Source organism: Pogoniulus pusillus, chromosome 6, assembly GCF_015220805.1.
Source record: "Pogoniulus pusillus isolate bPogPus1 chromosome 6, bPogPus1.pri, whole genome shotgun sequence".
Taxonomy (NCBI): domain Eukaryota; kingdom Metazoa; phylum Chordata; class Aves; order Piciformes; family Lybiidae; genus Pogoniulus; species Pogoniulus pusillus.
In genome coordinates, this window is record NC_087269.1 from 8,310,575 (window position 1) to 8,330,240 (window position 19,666).

At 41.1% G+C, this 19,666-nt stretch overlaps 1 protein-coding gene across 1 annotated transcript in view; it reads right to left on the minus strand.

The window, feature by feature from the left end:
- Nucleotides 1-615: 615 nt before the first annotated feature.
- Nucleotides 616-19,666, minus strand: part of CASP7 (caspase 7) — a 29,214-nt gene continuing 10,163 nt past the window's right edge. The window contains exons 3-7 of the mRNA XM_064144359.1: nt 6,747-6,895; nt 5,078-5,206; nt 4,423-4,598; nt 2,749-2,887; nt 616-2,177 (exon numbers count right to left, since the gene is read on the minus strand). Coding sequence (XP_064000429.1) covers nt 1,954-2,177; nt 2,749-2,887; nt 4,423-4,598; nt 5,078-5,206; nt 6,747-6,895 — 817 coding nt within the window. The 3' untranslated portion in view covers nt 616-1,953. The remainder of the gene's footprint in view (nt 2,178-2,748; nt 2,888-4,422; nt 4,599-5,077; nt 5,207-6,746; nt 6,896-19,666) is intronic.

A 19,666-nucleotide genomic window follows, 5' to 3' on the forward strand; every position in this document is an offset into this window, starting at 1 on the left:
AAACTTCAATAACCTGTTTCAGACCCCCTACTTGTTCCTTTATTCTTCCCAAGGCTCTCTGGCTTCAGAGCTACAATCTAGCCAAATAAAAGGACAGTTTTGGAGACAGAGGAACATTGCCAACAGAAATGTAAAAGCAGGCTAAACTTTAAGCAAACAAAACTCCAACGACCTATAAAGACATGGAAAGGCTTCCAGCAAACTATTTAACACTGAAATGCTGACTGGATTTCTTGAGGTAAAACCTCTAATGCCAGAAAGTAGTTTAACGTAGAGATATTTGGAAGAATGGGCAGAACATTTTCATAGGAGTTGCTAGACCACTGTACTGCATGAAGACATTTTAGAAACAGGCCAAGATTCAGCTGTGGTAGGTCAGGATATTTCCATTAAAAGATCCTCAATATTTTTTTCATCTTAAGAGATCTATCTAACCCAAGTCACCCCAATGCCAGCTGACTTTCCTGAACTACTTTTCCACTAACACCATAAACTTCATCTTGAAATGATGCTGAGGATGATCTGCATTCTTGGCCAAGAAAGGTTTTGGGATGTATTTTGGTTGGATTTCACTTCACATCGAGTGAGAAGCATGCAAATACTGATAGCAAATTTAAAAAAAAAAAGAAGGTCTTTATTGATTTCATGCTCAAGGCATCCATAAAACAATCATTTATTTAATTCAAACAACTGTAAATTTAACTTCTGAAAAAAAAAAATATGTATCTTGCTATGTCACAGTGTTTGTAAAGAAAATAAGCTTAACAGTTTGGCAACTTGGCTATAATAAGCACACACTTATTTTCTGGGAAGATTTCAAAAGAGTATAGGAGTACATTAACTGGGAAGAGAGTGAACAGGTAATCATTTATCAGTTTAACCAAACTGTTAAACTTCACCTTTTCTTTAAGCTAGCTACCAACTTGAAAGAGAATATAAAAAGTAGGAATATAAACAGCATTGATGTAACTCCAAAACATAAAAATCAAGACTGTACAGTAACCAAAAAGGCACTTCTGGGGTCTCACTCAGGTAAGTCCTGGCAAAATTCCTCAAAAATAGTAGTGGTATCTAAACACACATTTGCCAGTGGAACACAAAAACTCAGCATTTCCACATTAGGTTTTCAGATAATATTACAAGGCTTTGGCATTAACTTTCTGTGGGTTCAGACCTTTTGAATCAACAGGCAGACATCTTTATTTCTGTACTACCACTGTTCCAGGCCATTCTATCAGTTAAGTGTCACCTGCAAGGAAAACAAAAAATCTTTATGCTGGAGCTTTAGTAAAGCATCACCCAATTACAGTTTGCCAACCTTTCACAAAGATTTTGATTTTGCTGTTTGTTAACATTTCTGTACCACTGTGGTAAATCATATATCAAATATTGGTTGTGTATTGATCCATCTCATCTGAAAGTGGTAACTAAGCGAAATGACTTCCAGATTAAGCACAATCATTTGTCTTCATTAATAACGTTCACAAAAAGGAAATGGATATATTAGACTAGGAAACACTCTTTTGTATAGCTACAAACTGCTTCATCACTGGACTTAGCCACAACATGATGGTCTGTGGAAGTTTATGAGAAAGATCTGGTTCCATGACCTAGCAGTGAAAGAAAGATGGAGTCTCCTGAATCGGTTTGGGTTTGTTTTCTTCATTTACAATTTGTTTTCCAGAAGAAACATTTATGGGACTCTTCAGTAGCTCTAAATCATGACAACCACACTAAGGGGAAAATCAAGATACAGTAATTAATATCAGCTGTCAGATTAGCCTACAGCATTTATATCTTCTTTAAAATCTTGCATATTGTCCCTCCACCAGATACCCCAGCTTATAAAATATAAAATGTTATTACATTTCTGTTCTTAAGAATGTGTAACTCCAAATTTATAATCAAATCTCCACCCAAAACCATATCCTGATCTTTCATGAAAACATGCTTTCAGAAGTAAAGTTCCTTAGTGAGCATAGAGACCACACAGGGAATCTGCTTCTTCTCACTGAAGCGTGGATCATCTGACTGGGATTCAAAATTTGTGGCAACCACATAGTTGACCCGCGTGAGGATCTGCATGATCTCAAGTTGTTTTCCATGCTCATTTAGCACAGAGCACAAAGATTGCACAAACCAGGAGCCTCTTCCAGGATTCCTCCAGGAGTAATAACCTTACAGGAAAGACAGATAAGGAAGTACATGGGAGTTATTTTTCTTTTTTCTTGTTATCCTGGGATGAAGAATAGAATGGCAGAGAGATAAGTTCTCACTTGTGTGAAAGATTTTGGGCAAAGATTAACAATGTACACACAGAAAAATATAACTTATATCACATAGCCTACTTGATTAGAGTATTAATCCTCCAAACCTTAACACTACTGAAATATCTTTCTCTACTTTTCATTTGGGAAACTGTAAATAGCAAGATTGTGTGGTTTTTCTCGCTAAGAATTTTGTGTTGTAATTGTTCCTCCCCTGCCTTCAAATTCAGCTGAACTGGGACACAGAAGGGCAGGATTCCCAGAAAACAGTACAGCCTTCTCACTTGCCAAATCTGGGCTCTCTCCTGTAACATACACTACAGCTGATGTAAACGGGGTGGATACAACACACACTGACTGGACCTTAGTGTTGTGTCTGTCAGTGCGCTATGCATCATCAATAAGGGGCAGCCTACAATCAAGTCAATATGAGTGACAAGGTTTTAGGTTTCTATCCCCACCCTGAGCCCCTTTTCTTTACCTGGCACTGTGGAATATGCAAACAGAAAATCTGCTTCTACTGGGATCTTGTATCTTGGATTGGCATCTGTTTCCAGAGTGTCATTGGCAGGTCCAGAGTCGGTTTGTATACCTTCATCAAATTCAGAGCCTCTGCATGCCTGAAAGTGGTGAAGGCAAAGAGAACTTGTCCAATAAGGAGAAACAAGGTGTTATCAAAGTAAGTGTTCATTACCATTTTTAATGGACCAAGTTTCAAGCAGTACTTTATATGTATTAGAAGCAGAAATGCAATTCTAGGGTACATCCAACTGCTCAGTAATAGTTACCAGGAGGTATCTAATTGTTCAGAGACAAAGTTAACAGCCTACCCATTTTAAAATACGCAGCCCAGACAGGAAAAGGAGGTAATGGTGATGCAGACTGTGGATCTCAGTGGATTGTCAAAGTGTCAAGTCAGCATCATTAATTACTAGTCTAGCACCATCCTCATCACTCCATTACTATGTAATGTCTTGTGCAGTATGAATTCTGGACATTTCCTTTGCACGTTGTCTTTGGTTCCTGACGAGCACTGCTTTAGCACTGCCTTTCACAGGAAAACAAAATCACATCCTAAGATCATCCAGTCATATCCCCCCTTCTCAAGCAAGGACAGCTACAGCAGACGTCCAGGATTGTGTCCAGATGGGTTTGGAACATCTCCACAGATGAAGACTTTAAAATTTGGACAGCCTATTGACCACCCATTTCAAGTACATTACGTTTTTAATGGTTTTCCACGTCTCACTTTTATTTTTCATTTCCTCTTAATCATGTGGTTTATCTAAAGGAAACACCAGAACCACAGTCCAGGCTGGTAAGTTTCAGGTCTTGATCAGTAGCTTTGACTGAGAGCTCTTGCAAAAAATCTAGCAGTTTGGTGGGTTTATATAATACAACTTGGTTGCCTTTATTAAAATAATTTTAAAGGCAATGGAGTACCCATTCCAAAGTTATAACTGAAAGAAATAGCACTTTAGTAGTATGAAGAATCTAAAATAAAGATGGTTTCCACTTTGAGGTTGAGGATTAAGTGATGAAACAGCCCAGGGAAAACTGCATTTGCTGCAACTCCCACATGTACATATTACTGTGAAAAAAATATGTATTCAGACCCATGGTGTGTCAGTCAGTACTCTCTGAAACAGCTGTCTTTAAAAGCTCACATAATATACAATCACTTATGTATTAATGCAATAATACAGTATAAATTTTTAGACTACTGAGGGAGGAAAGAAAGTATTTAGTCAAATGCAGCAATTTGTAGAGACAGCCTTTATTGAAAGAGACCTGGACTACATTATTTCTCTTAATAACCACATCCTTTCCTCAGCTCTGCCTGCACAAAGTGGGGCTCATTTTTGAAGTTCATATATTACCAAACACAAAGAGAAATCATGTAAAGAAAACTCACATGATAAAACCTGCATGACAAATGGCAACGAATTCTTTCCATTTGTGAATCTTGTATGCAAGCTGTCCTTTAAAAACAAACAAGTCACCACAGCCAACTGCCCTCAACACATTTTTTGTCATATAACCTCTAGCAAAATTTAGTAAGGTAACCTATGGGGCTCTTCTAGAGCAGGAAAGAAACTGAGCATGTTTTAACCTCTGTGGCAGTAGGATAGGATATTTACCTTAGGGCTATTACCTGAATGAAAAATAGTTTTGGCTTTCCTATAAGGCTTTTACACTTGTCTCCTCTGAACAGCGCAGTCAAGCTCTTGATAGCCATGGGTCCATCTGTGCCATAGATGAGGCCTTCTTCCCCATGGCTTAGAAGGATGCAGGCAAAACAAGCAGCATCGCTGTGATTCTCCTCAGCAGCTACAAATCAAGTACTTCTTAGCCAAAAGGAAGCAACATTTTAAATGCAAATTACATTTAGCAAGCATATTTTTGTCAGACTAGATATACACTGCTTCTCTACTGGGGGGCATAAGGAGGAGTGGATAAAGATGACAACCCATTTTAGTCATGTGATAAGTACCTTGAATACATGAATGCATCCTTCACTTGACTGGAGTCAACAGACTGGACTCTACCTAACATGACAAAGTTCTTCACATAACACACAGGACAGGTGCTTCACTTAATATGACAACAAAACCGTGTATTTCTAAACTGATGTTAGAGGCAGGAGATTAACCCTAATCCATTCAGAAACTAAATCCTTCTATATAGAAAATTGTAGTAGTGGGGCCTAAGCAATCTGTTCTGATTTGTCGTGCTTTGAACAGAAGTTATATCTGGTGACTTTCAGATTTCTCTTCACTCTGAATCACTCTGTGAATTTAGATGTTTACCTTGCTTCAGTAATTTTTCCATATCACCACGGCTTCGGTCATTGTACGTGTGAACATCAAAGCCTAAATTTCTGAAACTCTTAGCTAAGTCCCCAGCATCCTTGTCAGTGCCATTGCGTGTACCCATTCCTGCCAGGAAACAAAGAACAAGGTTGACTGCAGATGACACAACTCAATATAATTAATGAGTTCAAAGGTAAATTCTTTTAGGTTGATTATAGACCTAAACAGCGTCTTGGTGAAATGATTTTAAAAACAATCCACTAACACCACTGTCAACATTGCAAATAATGCAATGTTTTTACATCAGATGCAAAAATCATATCAGTTCAATATTAACATGAGCAGCCCTGAGGAGAGGGACTTGGGGGTGCTGGTGGATGGGAAGCTCAATATGACCCATCAGTGTGCTCTTGCAGCCCAGAAAGTGAACCAGATCCTGGGCTGCATCAAGAGAACTGTGGCCAGCAGGTTCAGGGAAATGATCCTTCCCCTCTACTCTGCACTGGTGAGAGACCACTTGGAGTACTGCATCCAGTTCTGGAGCCTCTATTACAAGAGGGATATGAATGTTCTGGAATGTGTCCAGAGAAGGGCCATGAGGATGATCAGAGGGCTGGAGCACCTCTCCTCTGAGGAGATTGAGGGAGTTGGGGCAGCTCAGTCTGCAGAGAAGGCTCCAAGGTGACCTTATTGCGACCTTTCAGTATCTTAAGGGGGCCTACAAGAAAGCTGGGGAGGGACTTTTTAGGATGTCAGGTAGTGATAAGACTAGGGGGAATGGAATAAAGCTAGAAATGGGTAGATTCAGACTGGATGTTAGGAAGAGTTTCTTCACCATGAGGGTGATGAGACCCTGAACAGGTTGTCCAGGGAGGTGGTTGAAGCCCCATCCCTGAAGGTGCTTAGGACCAGGCTTGATGAGGCTCTAGACAGCCTGATCTAGTGTGAGATGTCCCTGCCCATGGCCCATGGCAGGGAGGGTGGAACTAGATGATCCTTGTGGTCCCTTCCTACTCTGACTGATTCTATGTATAAATGTTGGCATAACTCCAGCATCTTGCAGCAGAGAACCTCTATGGGTGATTCTACCTTCCTTTGGTTATGCAGTATGTAACATATGCATAAAGCAGCCCAAGGCAAAACTGCTGGATAGATTCTCTCTGATGCCCACATAAAAGAAACAGATGTTCTTTGGAGGAAACACTTCATTGAATGTATCTGCCTAGTGTACAGGCAAAATATCTTCACAAAATTAACTATAACACAAGTATCTGCTTTAAAACTGTATATTATCTGAAATGTTAAATGCAGGAATGTTAACAGAGTGCAACCGCAGATCTCAGCTTTTGTATCTTGTAGCTGTAGCTCAGGGACAGAGAATTTATAACATAGGCTGCAGATGCTGAAGTTCACATTTGAACAACACATTCTTAAACACTGGGACAAAGGTTTAGTTTGAAGTCAGCAAAGCAAAGTGACATGCTCTTTGAAACAGGCACTACAAAGAAGCTGCAAAGAGGCACTCTAAGTCTTAAGGGGAATAAAATGTGGAAACAACTATTTCCCCCCTGCAAAAAAAAAAAGCATTAAAATTCCACATCCTAAAAACTAAAATACTTTTTACAAGCCTAAGTATAAAATGTTCTGCAATAAGCATTAACATTACCTGTTTTATCTTCAAAATTTTTGTTGTTTATAATAATACATTTGCCAACGTTCTTGTAGTCCATATTATACTGGAATGTAGGTGTAACAATTCGGTACTGATTACTGATAGAGGACTTTGGCTGTTCTTCTTCTCCATTCTTCTTCTTTCTAAGTGAACCAAATGAAATTGTTGTTAGTGACCAGTCACATGCATCCTGTCTATTTATCTTAACTCAAACCAGCCAGGCAGCCCTACCCAACATTTTTTTCCTTCTCTAGTGTTTGTTTCTTTTCTTCATTTTTCAAATCAGGGCATGAAGATCTTGTGATTTCCATCAGATGATTATTGTATGGGACTGGATTCAGATGATGGTGAAATGACTCTAAAGTGAACAGCAGCCAACAGCTGTACACACAGATCCTGACTCACAGATAAAACAAACAGCCTAAATGCGAAGCCAGGCTGGCAGTAACTTTTAACTATGGTTCTGGACATGGCTTATAGTACTATAAATAATTCCTGGAAAACCAGACAGATCAGTGAATGCAAACTTGACCACAGAAGGTTTCACTTCAGCATGAGGAGAAACTTCTTTACAGTCAGGGTGACAGAGCACTGGAATAGGCTGTCCAGAGAAATTGAGGAGTCTCCTTCTCTGGAGACTTTCAAAACCTGCCTGGGTGTACTCCTACTTGGACTACCCTAGGGGACCCTGCTTTTGGCAGGGGGGGTTAGATTTGATCTCTGGACGTCCCTTCCACCCTCTAACATTCTGTGATTCTGTGATCTCCCTTAAAAACTACTACAAGCACAAGAAGATATGCAGTTTACCCAATGGTGTGGGAGGATTTGTTTATTGAACCATCATCACCCCTGAATTCTCTGAAGATTAAGACTGAGCAGTAGGTGCTTTGTACTCATAAAGCTAATGGATGTGAACAAGTTACATGCTAATTCAAGCTGCCAAACAGCAGCCTGAGTCTACACCAAAAAAAAGTAAGCACATTTTAGTGTAACCATCAATGCATAAACCTTATAAAAAAAAAAACAAGACAAACAAACAAACAAAAAGCAACCAAAACCCAAGCCAAAACAAGCTATAAATGTTCTTTGTTAATACGACTATGCACTGACCTTCCTGCTACGTGCTGGAGTCTTAAGATTAGGAAGAAATGAAAGGGATAGCACAGCCATTACTCATAATTTTATTCTAAATGAAGGATTAAGAACAGATCAATTACAGCTAGCATTACACCTAAAATACAAGCATGAGGAGCTCTATTGTGTTTGTTTTAGAGGTGGACTTTTTGGTGGCTTCACACGTTGGTAAAACATCCTCCAGGAGAACAGAAGACAGTGAGAGCCTACAAAGAGTCTGATTCAAGCTTAGAATATAAACATTGAATAAAATCCAGTTAGAAACAATGCTCAGGGAAGGACAAAGAAGTTATCAGCACCTCTTTTACTTATTTAATCCAGCATCCTGGTTCCAATAGTATTTATTGTTGATGTCTGAGATGAACATAGCCTACTTTCACAGCGCAAGCCACTGTAAAATACTTTCACTACTCTCATTCTGGCACCTTTCTGAAGGCCAACTAAGCTATTTGCTCCAATAACAGCCTCTAGACATGAGAGTGCTGTAAAATGATGACATGTTTAGCTAACCTACTTTCTTACCTTCCTGACTTAACCATTGTTGTCTTTTAGCTCTTAAATATCCCTTTTTTTTTTTTAATTAGTAAAGGACAAGACTAAGTGGCAACTATAACAGACCTCCTCTAGGTGATTTACCATGTTTACATGCTACTGCTATTCATTTTCTGTTATAAAGGGACAAATTAAATAGCTGCATCTGGCAGGCTTTTCTCTGTACTCTTTTTACATGTGACCATTCCAATACATTATCCTCTTTTAAAGGCTACAAACCTTAAGTCAATTGTATTGACTTGAAGATTTTGTCTGATGCTCTGGAAATAGAGGTGGGATTTTTTTTTCTGGCAAATTGCAAATATTGGTATTCTTTTTGCATACTGCTTCATGAGAGCTCTGGGAGGAATAATTAAATGTGCTTTGCCTCAAGAAAAGATTTTAACCATTTTAAAGAATTATCCACAGCTGTATGATGTTAATGCTACATTTGACTTTCAAAGAGATCTTAGATTCTTATTTTAGTCTAAACCTCCCCCTGGTCCTAGATCATTAGACAGCTCTCTAGCAGGGAGAGAAAAAGATATTTCAAAACAACAAATAACCACTCCATTTGATGAAAGAGGTTAATTTCTTCAGTCCACACTGGACTCAAATTTCTACAGATCTATCTGGCTTCACTCCCTTTCTGAAAAAGCTGTATGACTAACAGTGGCTGTTACACACACCAGCATATTTTCAAGGGCACTGCACACGAATTTCTATTTATGTTCAACCCATGAACAGTTGTGAACACTCGGGACAGATCCACATGAGCAGTGCAGTATCATGTTTGCACTGTCTGCTCTCCTAAAACGCTGGCAGTGATCTGATTCTAACCCAGAAACCACACAGCCATGCTAGCCCACAAAAAAAACCTCACTAAAAGTAACAGCTAGGGTTAAGTGGCAAAAGCACCTACCCACACAACTACTCTGAAACCACTTCACTTCCGAGTTCAATAGTTTGCACCCGCTCACGCAGAAACACTCCAGTGTTTAAGGGATGTAGTTACTGCTGCTGCTATTCCCAGAAAAATGTCAGAAGCTCTATGCCACTCACTGTCAGATGTCAGAGACAAGTCTTGCCAGCTTGGCAGCACTGCAGCATTTCCTCATTCCCTTGCAGAGGATAGTATGGCTTTGTTCCTTCCAAGCTGAACGGACTAACGAGACACTAAGCAACAACAGCATTCTTTGCAGGGTTGCACCTACTATTTCTTTACTGGCAGACACCAAAACGTTTCAGAAATCTCTTGGTATCTGTCCAAACTAAGCAAATAAGGAAGCAAAGTGCACACATCCTGAGCCTGCAGTCCAGGGAAGAATTTTCTGAAGATTCATGTTTTCTATGCCAATCTAGCACAATATGGGAATTGCCTGACTGGACTAAGCTGACAGTGTAAAGTCCAACAGTTTCAGTAAGTAATATCAGACCTTGTAATAATGACTAGTGCTGAAGCGTGTCCAGAGAAGGGCCACGAGGATGATCAGAGGGCTGGACCTCCTCTCCTATGGAGACAGGATGAGAGAGTTGGGGTTATTTAGTCCACAGAAAATAAGGCTCTGAGGAAACCTCATTGTGGACTTCAGCATCTGAAGGGGGCCTACAAGAAAGCTGATGAGGGACTTTTTAGGGTGTCAGGGTGATAGGACTAGGGAGAGTGGAGCAAAACGAGAAGTGGGTAGACTCAGATTGGATGTTAGGAAGGAGTTCTTCACCATGAGGGTGGTGAGACACTGGAACAGGTTGCCCAGGGAGGTGGTGGAAGCCCCATACTTGGAAGTTTTTAAGGCCAGGCTGGATGTGGCTCTGAGCAACCTGATCGAGTACAAGGTGTCCTTGCCTGTGGTGGAGAGGGTTGGAACTGGGTGATCTTTGAGGTCCCTTCCAAGCATGGCAATTCTGTGACTAATACAGTAATAAACACATAGTCAATCATCCCTTAAGGGAAATGCTGTCAGTGACAGGCTTGTTTACAACTGAAAGCCCAAAGCTTTCCAGCTAAATTTTATTTCCAAAGCTTTGAACTAGACACATATTAATGTAAATATTTACTCTCTTGGTTTTACTAAGATTTCCAATCACTGTATTTTCTGAAAGAGCTTCCACAGCATAGTTATGTGTTGGTATGAACCATTTGAACTATCTGCCCTTAGTTTTATTTTGTTCTGCTTCTCTGACATCGAGTGTCTCTTACTCCCCTCTTTTGGGATTCAAACTTGCTAATACTAATGAGAAACATGAATTTTATGACTGTTCATTCTTTCTTCAGCTGTTAAATATATCTGTGCTTTAACTGCTCACTCCACTAGAAGCCACTGATCTTTTCCTTTAGACAGAAATATTCTTACTATTAGTGCTCTCATGTATTTCATATTCTCTCCCTTTGGTCAAGAACTCAGCAAAACTGAAATTCCACTATGGCAATAGCTTGCAGTTTCACCCTTACTGTGTCTCTAAATCTTAGGCTTGGCAATAGTATGTCTGGGAATGTGATTTCATGAAGTCTAGGCTCAACTGGTATCAACCCTGTAAAAATCATTACATTTGAGAAGTGATAAGTTGATAATAAAGTTATTCATACTATTTATCATTATGTTATTGAACCTTTAAATGGTAAGGACCACATTTCTTATCACCATGAGTGGTTAAAATTCTGTTAAAAGTCATTGGAAGTCCACCACTTGCACCAGTAATAAATGTGAGTGTCTACAGGACTTATCACAACAAACTTTTCTGCTACACTTAGGGTAAATTATGATTTCAGTACTTACAAATATCAAGATCTAAGGATACAAACATTACTGTTAACATTCAACTGCACCCAAAGATTATTTTTAATAATGACACGGCTTTCAGCAAAGTCTCTTAGCAGTTGAAATTCCTTTTCCTTTGGCTTCCTTTCTACTAGCATCTCCCAGCAGTTTGTTTACTACTTTATATTAGTAGGGCATACCAACATTATGAGAATCCTTGTGAAGAAGAATGGCTTCCTTGAGTGCTGCAGTCTCTCACCATCTCTGTCACCTGCTACAGGACAGGTCTTGGGCTCACATCTGCCAGCCTTCCAAAGTAATGTGTTGCAGTGAGAACCAGCTGCTTAACTTCAAAGTAGGGTGAGATATTTCTGTGAGGAGGATCTTCACTTCCCATCACATTACAGAATTGATGGCAGCTCTGTACTCTGATACTGCCTACCTTCATGCAGGATGTAAAGGCCAGTGATTGTAAACAAACCTGCTCTAAGGAAGTTGGACTGCTGTAACTACATTGACAGCCAGCATAATGTGGGCAAAGTTCTCAAGAGAAGAGTGGCTGAAAGGGACATATTAAGAAGAAAAAGTGCAATTGCTAGGGTAGAAACTGTTACACCAGTCCATTTACTAAATCTCAGCATAATCAGTGATGAAAAAGTGGATGACAGTAACTGACAGACAACAGGGCTCTTCTGAAAACATGAGCTGCTGGCCCTATGGGATAATAAAAACACAGAAGAAATAGCTCTTCCTGGAAAAGACCAGTCAGCCCTACAGGCAAAGGATCAGATGAATAAAGACAAGGTTCATGATCAGTTCTCATTAATAGGACAGGAGAAATTTCTTGGGTTTTTCTTTTGTTTGCTTTTCTAAGAAGAGATTAACATGTTAAGCAAAATGAATTCTGAAAATGGTGTTAGATTGACACCTGGGCTTTGAAAACAGCTCCCAGGAAAGTTAGGGGGTTTTGTTCCTGCAGAGAAAAATGTAAGAAGATACAAAAATTCTACAATTATGATACTGTTCAGACTAAGGAAGCTGACATTCAGAGGTAGGTGGAAAAAAAACAATTAAAAATAAATGTAATCAGAGAAATACACATATAGGAGAGAAGGGAACTCCATCTTACCCTTGCTCCATGAAGTTCACTAGATTTGGGCTTTACTTAGTAAGAAATAGCACAGAACATTGTGATAGTTTTTACCCTACTATGATTCTTTAACACAGGTGCAATCCTGCATTATTTTTGAATGACTGTAGCAGTGCCACAGGGACCAAGCCCATAGTACAAATCTCAGATAATCCGTCAACACCCACCAGCATTTTCAAACAATTAATGTTGTGAGATGAAGGTATCTTTAAACTGTTACAAACAAGACATTTCTCATCACTTCTACATTGGAGGGCCTCTTTAAAGGCTCCATTGAATAAAGTCTTCATTGAGTGAGAGTATTGTGTAGTCAGTGTACAGGACAATACAATAGTTTCAAGACTACTAAAGAAATTTACACAGCTTATATTGCTGATTTAATTTCACTGAGTTTGTGGCTTTATGCTGCTCTCTGTCTAAAATCCTCCCACTCCTTCCATTACTGTAAGCACAGTATAAATATTTACAAATACTCATCACAAAGGCTACGTTTGCTTTCCTGGGAAAGATCCTGCATTGAGTTTTTGGGGGTTCATTTGTGGTTTGGGGAGTTTGTTCTGGTTTTGTTTGCTTGGGTTTGGTTTTTTTATTATTGATTGTTTTGTGTTTCTTGGTTTGTGGTTTTGTTTGGTTGGTTGGCTGGAATACAGAGAAGAATAGGAAAGCATATTTAATGAACAAGTGGCTCAGAGGTTGGTGCATCCAACATAACTTTGGATTCTTTGATATTGGGGAACTTCATCTTGCCACAGGTCTGCAATCAGCAGATGGGACACAACTATCACAGAAGGGGAGAAGGACCCTGGCACATAAGCTGGCTGGGCTTGTTGAGAGGGCTTTAAACTAGAATGGAAGGGGGAGGGGGTTAAACATGACAGCACCAGAGATAAATCAAAGGGAATTGAGGAAGGTAGGCTAGAGCTAGGAGTAAAAGCAGCAGCCCAGCTGAAGTGCATGTACACTAATGCACGCAGTATGGGTAACAAACAAGAGGAGCTGGAAGCTCTGGTGCTGGAGGGAAACTATGATATTGTCGCCATCACTGAAACGTGGTGGGATAGCTCACATGATTGGTGTGCTGTAATCAATGGCTACAGACTCTTCAGGAGAGACAGGCAAGGGAGAAAGGGCGGGGGAGTGGCTCTGTACATTAGGGATGCTCTGGATGTCGTGGAGGTAGAAATCAAAGATGATCAAGTTGAGTCATTATGGGTGAGACTTAAGGCGAAGGCCAACAAGGCTGATATCCTGGTTGGAGTCTGTTACAGACCACCCAACCAGGAAGAAGAGGTTGATTTATTACTCTTTAAGCAACTGGAGGCTGCCTCAAGATCACCTGCCCTTGTTCTGGTGGGCGACTTTAACCTACCAGACATCTGCTGGGACTTAAACACTGCAGAGAAGAAGCAGTCTAGAAGGTTTCTGCAATGTGTGGAAGACAACTTCCTATCCCAGCTGTTACGTGAGCCTACCAGGGGGGCAGCCCTGCTTGACCTGCTGCTCACAAATAGAGAGGGGCTGGTAGGGGATGTGGTGGTTGGAGGCTGCCTGGGGTCCAGTGACCATGAAATTATAGAGTTTTCAGTACGTGGAGAAACCAGGAGGGGCATCAACAGAACCTCCACACTGGACTTCCGAAGGGCAGACTTCAGCCTATTTAAGGAACTAATTCAGAAAGTTCCTTGGGAAATAGCCCTTAGAAACAAAGGGGTCCAGGAAGGTTGGACCTGCTTCAAGAAAGAACTCCTGAAGGCACAGGAGCAGGCAGTGCCACTGAGCCGGAAGATGAGCCGACGAGGGAGGCAGCCAGGCTGGATGGGCAGGGAGCTGCTGAAGGAATTAAAGATTAAAAAGAGAGTGTATCACCTTTGGAAAAGAGGGGAGGTGTCCCAGGAGAAGTTCAAGGAGATTGCTAGGTCTTGTAGAGGAAAAATTAGAGAGGCAAAAGCCCACTTGGAGCTCAGGCTGGCCACGGCTGCCAAGGAAAATAAAAAGTGTTTCTTTAAATATATGAATGGCAAGAGAAGGGCCAAGGACAACCTCCAGTCCTTGTTAGATAGAGAGGGGAATAGAGTGACAAAGGATGAGGAAAAGGCAGAGGTGCTTAACACCTTCTTTGCCTCTATCTTCACTAGTGGGACAGGTTGTCTCCAGGACAGCTGGACTCCTGAAGTGGTGGATGGAGTCAAGGACCAGTACAGTCCCCCTCTAATCCATGAGGAAGCAGTAAGGGATCTGCTAAGTCACTTGGATCCTCACAAGTCCATGGGACCGGATGGGATCCACCCTAGGGTGCTGAGAGAGCTGGCAGCTGAGCTGGCCAAGCCACTCTCCATCATTTATCAGCAGTCCTGGCTCACTGGAGAGGTCCCTGAAGACTGGAAGCTGGCCAATGTGATTCCCATACACAAGAAGGGTCGTAAGGAGGAGCCAGAAAACTACAGACCTGTGAGCCTGACCTCAGTGCCAGGCAAGGTGATGGAACAGGTCATCTTGGGTGCCATCACAAAGCACCTACAGGATAGCCAAGGGATCAGGCCCAGCCAGCATGGGTTTAGGAAGGGCAGGTCCTGCCTCACCAACCTGATCTCCTTTTATGATCAGGTTACCCGCCTGGTGAATGTGGGGAAGGCTGTGGATGTAGTCTACTTGGACTTCAGCAAAGCCTTTGACACTGTCTGCCACAAGAAGCTCCTAGCCAAGCTGGCAGCTCATGGTTTGGACAGATTCACTCTGTGCTGGATCAAGAACTGGCTGGATGGCAGAGCTCAGAGAGTGGTGGTGAATGGTGCCACGTCCAGTTGGCAGCCAGTCACAAGTGGTGTTCCCCAAGGATCAGTGCTGGGCCCAGTCCTGTTCAATATCTTTATTGATGATCTGGACGAGGGCATTGAGTCCAGCATCAGTAAGTTTGCAGATGACACCAAGCTAGGAGCAGGTGTTGATCTGTTGGAAGGTAGGAGAGCCCTGCAGAGGGACCTGGACAGGCTGGATGGGTGGGCAGAGGCCAATGGGATGAGATTTAACAAGGCCAAGTGCAGGGTTCTGCACTTCGGCCACAATAACCCCAAGCAGCGCTATAGGCTGGGGACTGAGTGGCTGGAGAGCAGCCAGGAGGAAAGGGACCTGGGGGTACTGATAGATAGTAAGCTGAAGATGAGCCAGCAGTGTGCCCAGGTGGCCAAGAGAGCCAATGGCATCCTGGCCTGCATCAGGAACAGTGTGGCCAGTAGGACAAGGGAGGTTATTCTTCCCCTGTACTCAGCACTGGTCAGGCCACACCTTGAGTACTGTGTCCAGTTCTGGGCCCCTCAATTCAAGAAAGATGTTGAGGTGCTGGAACATGTCCAGAGAAGGGCAACAAAGCTGGTGAGGGGCCTGGAACACAAATCCTATGAGGAGAGGTTGAGGGAACTGGGCCTGTTTAGCCTGGAGAAGAGGAGGCTCAGGGGTGATCTTATTACTGTCTACAACTACCTGAAGGGACATTGTAGCCAGGTGGGGGTTGGCCTCTTCTCCCAGGTAACCAGCAATAGAACAAGGGGACACAGTCTCAAGTTGTGCCAGGGTAGGTATAGGCTGGATGTTAGGAAGAAGTTTTTCACAGAGAGAGTGATTTCCCATTGGAATGGGCTGCCCAGGGAGGTGGTGGAGGCACCGTCCCTGGGGGTCTTCAAGAAAAGACTGGATGAGGCACTCAGTGCCATGGTCTAGTTGACTGGCTGGGGCTGGGTGATAGGTTGGACTCGATGATCTTGGAGGTCTCTTCCAACCTGGTTGATTCTATGATTGATTCTATGATTCTATGATGATTGTTTTTTTCAAATAGGTATTCAAAAGAATACACAGCAAACAATGAACATGCAAAAAAAGGTTTCTATTTGACTTCACAAAGCATGACCAAGCTATGTGTAGTAAAACTGAGTATGCTGGAGACCAGTTTAGAGTTATACTTCCAAAATAAGTGAACACAAAAACCCATAAATAAAATAAATCAAGGTTAAATGCTTTGTTCTGTGCTTCTACCTTAGTCTCAGTAACTAGTGGTCTATTTGTATAGCTGATGCTTTCTGAGGATCATGCATTAATAAGTCTTACTTGCACATGACCTTCTCTCCAAACTGACATCTATAATGCTTTTATCCAGCTCAAATACTTTTATAAAGTCTAATTTTACCATACTTAGTACACTTTTAATTACTGTACAATCTCCCCTCTTCAATTTTTTTTTGTCTTAAAATCTATTGGTAATAACAAGCAGGAGGCACTTGTTAAACCTGACTAGAGCTTTTTAGATCTTAAGTTCTTCAAAGCAGTCTCTTTGTTCTTTGTCAGATCTGTTTTGGTAAAGTGTCATGGAGATTTAGAGCAAAATGCAAATAATAGATTATCCTGTTGCCTTTTACCATTAATATTGTACCAGGCTGGCAAAGCAGCAACATTTCTGGACAAGAAAAACATCTCACTGCTTGACCTGTCTTATATAAAAATGAGTATTCCTTTACTGATAAAAATCAGAAAGCATAAATTATATGAGCTAAGGACTAAACATTAACCCTAAGGGCTAAATGCTAATATTGCATTGCACTGCATTTGATAGTGTGATCCTGGGTCACAGACTAAGAAGGCAGCATGCTAGAATACTAAGTGAAGCCTGTGAGGAACACTAACAAGAGCCACTACAGAAAACATTGGCATTTGGGAGACTCCAATTACATTTCCAACCCAACTGTCACATGATACAGGCTCACAACCCTTCTCTCATGAATATACCCCAATGGCAGGTACAATTTTCATCCCATTCTTTTCAGACAGAAAACACCTTAACAAGGACTCCTTTGAAAGATGTTATAAGTAATTTTAAACAAACAAACAAAAACCACTGCTCCCCCCCAAGGTTACTCAGGCTTCTAAATGATGTTGAAAAAAACAACCACACAACAGCTTAATATCTGAAGCACAAATCTCCTGATAAAAAAAAATGGGCAATACTAATTATAAAGTTCAAGTAAATACTGCAGACTTCCCATATCCCTACAAAAAGTTATTTGCAATAATTGCTTTCTTTGACAGACTAATACAAACAAAACAACCAGTCCTTAGAAGGCTGTTTTAAAATATGATGTCAAAGGATTTTTTTTTAATCTACTATTAAAATCAGCACTTTTAAAACACAACAGATGGTCATCATATGGAAGAAAAATGGTCCCACAAAACTGAAAAAATAAACTTCCCTCAAAAGCATCTAAACATGCTAAGCTTGAAAGGAAAATATTGCCATAGCAGTCTTAAAAGAACTGAGTTTGTAAACAACAGGATTATTTCCTTGAGTCTATAAAGATAATAATAGAGTTGGGAGGAGCCTCAACTATCATTAACAAATTCTTTGCTCAAGACCAGACCGAGTTCATTCATCAAACTCAGTATTGTATTAAGAAAGGTAATGTTTTTTCTTACTATGACCTGTGTAGCAGTACTGTTAGAGATTTTGCAGAAAATTCACAAACAAAATGCTTTTTAAGGAAGTATTTCATTCTAAGAAACCCTGGCATTTCCCCAAGTTTCCTGTAGTATGCTGTATCACCTACAGCAACAGAACACAAGCCACAGGAGTATCATACACTAGCTATGATTTGCTCAGTTAAGACACTTTACAGTGAGGGTGACTAAGCACTGGAACAGTCTGCCCAGAAAGGTTGTAGTCTCCTTCTCTGGAGACTTTCAAAACCCACTTGGATGTGTTCCTGTGTGGCCTGCTCTAGGTGATCCTGCTTTAGACCTCTGCAGGTCTCTTCCAGCCCTGAAACGTGCTGTTATTCTGTGAAACACAAAGAATTGCTCATCTGGAGGGCATATATTCTGTGATCCACTAAGAGCCACTTAGTTGTGCTTTGGGTGGACCACCCAGTGTGAATCCTGCTTCTGCTACAGAGTAGCTTTGTTAAAGTAATTCCCTATCTCTTGGTCTTAGTTTTGACAGATCTCATGGCTTCCTTTCAGCGTGATGATAGTGTACTGTAACTAGAGAATGAATTTGGAATTCACTGTTTCAGTGTTTATATCCAGAGGGTGGGACGTAGCTTACTGCCATGTGGTTCCTGGAAAAAAAAATAATGGGAACAATCCACTGTCCACTGTGGAGGTTTACAGTGGATCTCAGCTCAGGAACAGAAAAATGACAGGGTGTAGGCCACAGAATAGAGCATTTCTCCAGAGTACATTCATAGAATAGTCTGGGTTGGAAGGGACCTCCAAAGGTCATCTAGTCCAATCCCCTCTGCAGTCAGCAGACACATCCTCAACTTGATTAGGTTGCCCAGAGCCCTGTCCAGCCTCACCTGGGGCCTCAGCCACCTCCCTGGGCAACCTGTTCCAATGTTCCACCACCCTCATGGTAAAAGAACCTGCTCCTAATATCCAATCTAAATCTGCTCTTCTCTAGTTTGAAGCCACTGCCCCTCATCCCATCATTCCAGGCCCTTGTAAACAGTCTCTCTCTAGCCTTCTTGTAAGTCCCCTTCAGGTACTATTAGGTTCCCTTAGAGCCTCCTCTTCTCCAGGCTGAACAACCCCAGCTCCCTCAGCCTGTCTTCATAGCAGAGTTTTTTCGTGGCCCTCCTCTGGACCTGCTCCATCCATTATAACTCTAAAGATCTCTAGGACTTCAGGCTTAACAGTTAAGATATCACAGCTTATTGCATTGCTGCTACTCATCTGACCCACAGCAATGGCTATTTGTATGATCCCACAATCTACAGCCTGAATCATGTTAGGACCTCAACTATCATAAAGCTTCTCAATTGCAAGAGCCTGAGAAATTAACAAAATCAACTAGCGAGCTGCCAACAGCCTAACTGCAGTAACTGACTCACCTGAATGTGAACACATTTTTCACTTGATCCTTTACTTGTAAAGCAAGCCAGAAGCCCTTTGTCAGCAGTTTTGAACAGAAGCTGCAGGTCTGTCAATCTGCTGAGTATCTTTCACATTTATAACAACTTCTTTTTAAAAGATCTTTCATGGATTCATTGGAAAAAAAGTGCCTCCTACCTTCTGATCTTCCATCACCTATATATTTGAATAGTACATATATATATGTAATTGTATAGTACACTCCATATTCCTGTAGTACAATTAAATTATCTTTCTACTTTAGAGAGATTACATGCATTTTAAATTCCTTATTATATGACATTTTTAAGACCCTGAGCTAGTGTTGTTGCTTTTTTGTCTCATTTTAGTTTCAGATTCTTCTGCAGCCAGAAGAATCTTCTCTAAGAACTTGGAAAACTGAGTCCAGGACAACAGGGAACTCAGTGTGAAATGAAAACAGTTAAGCA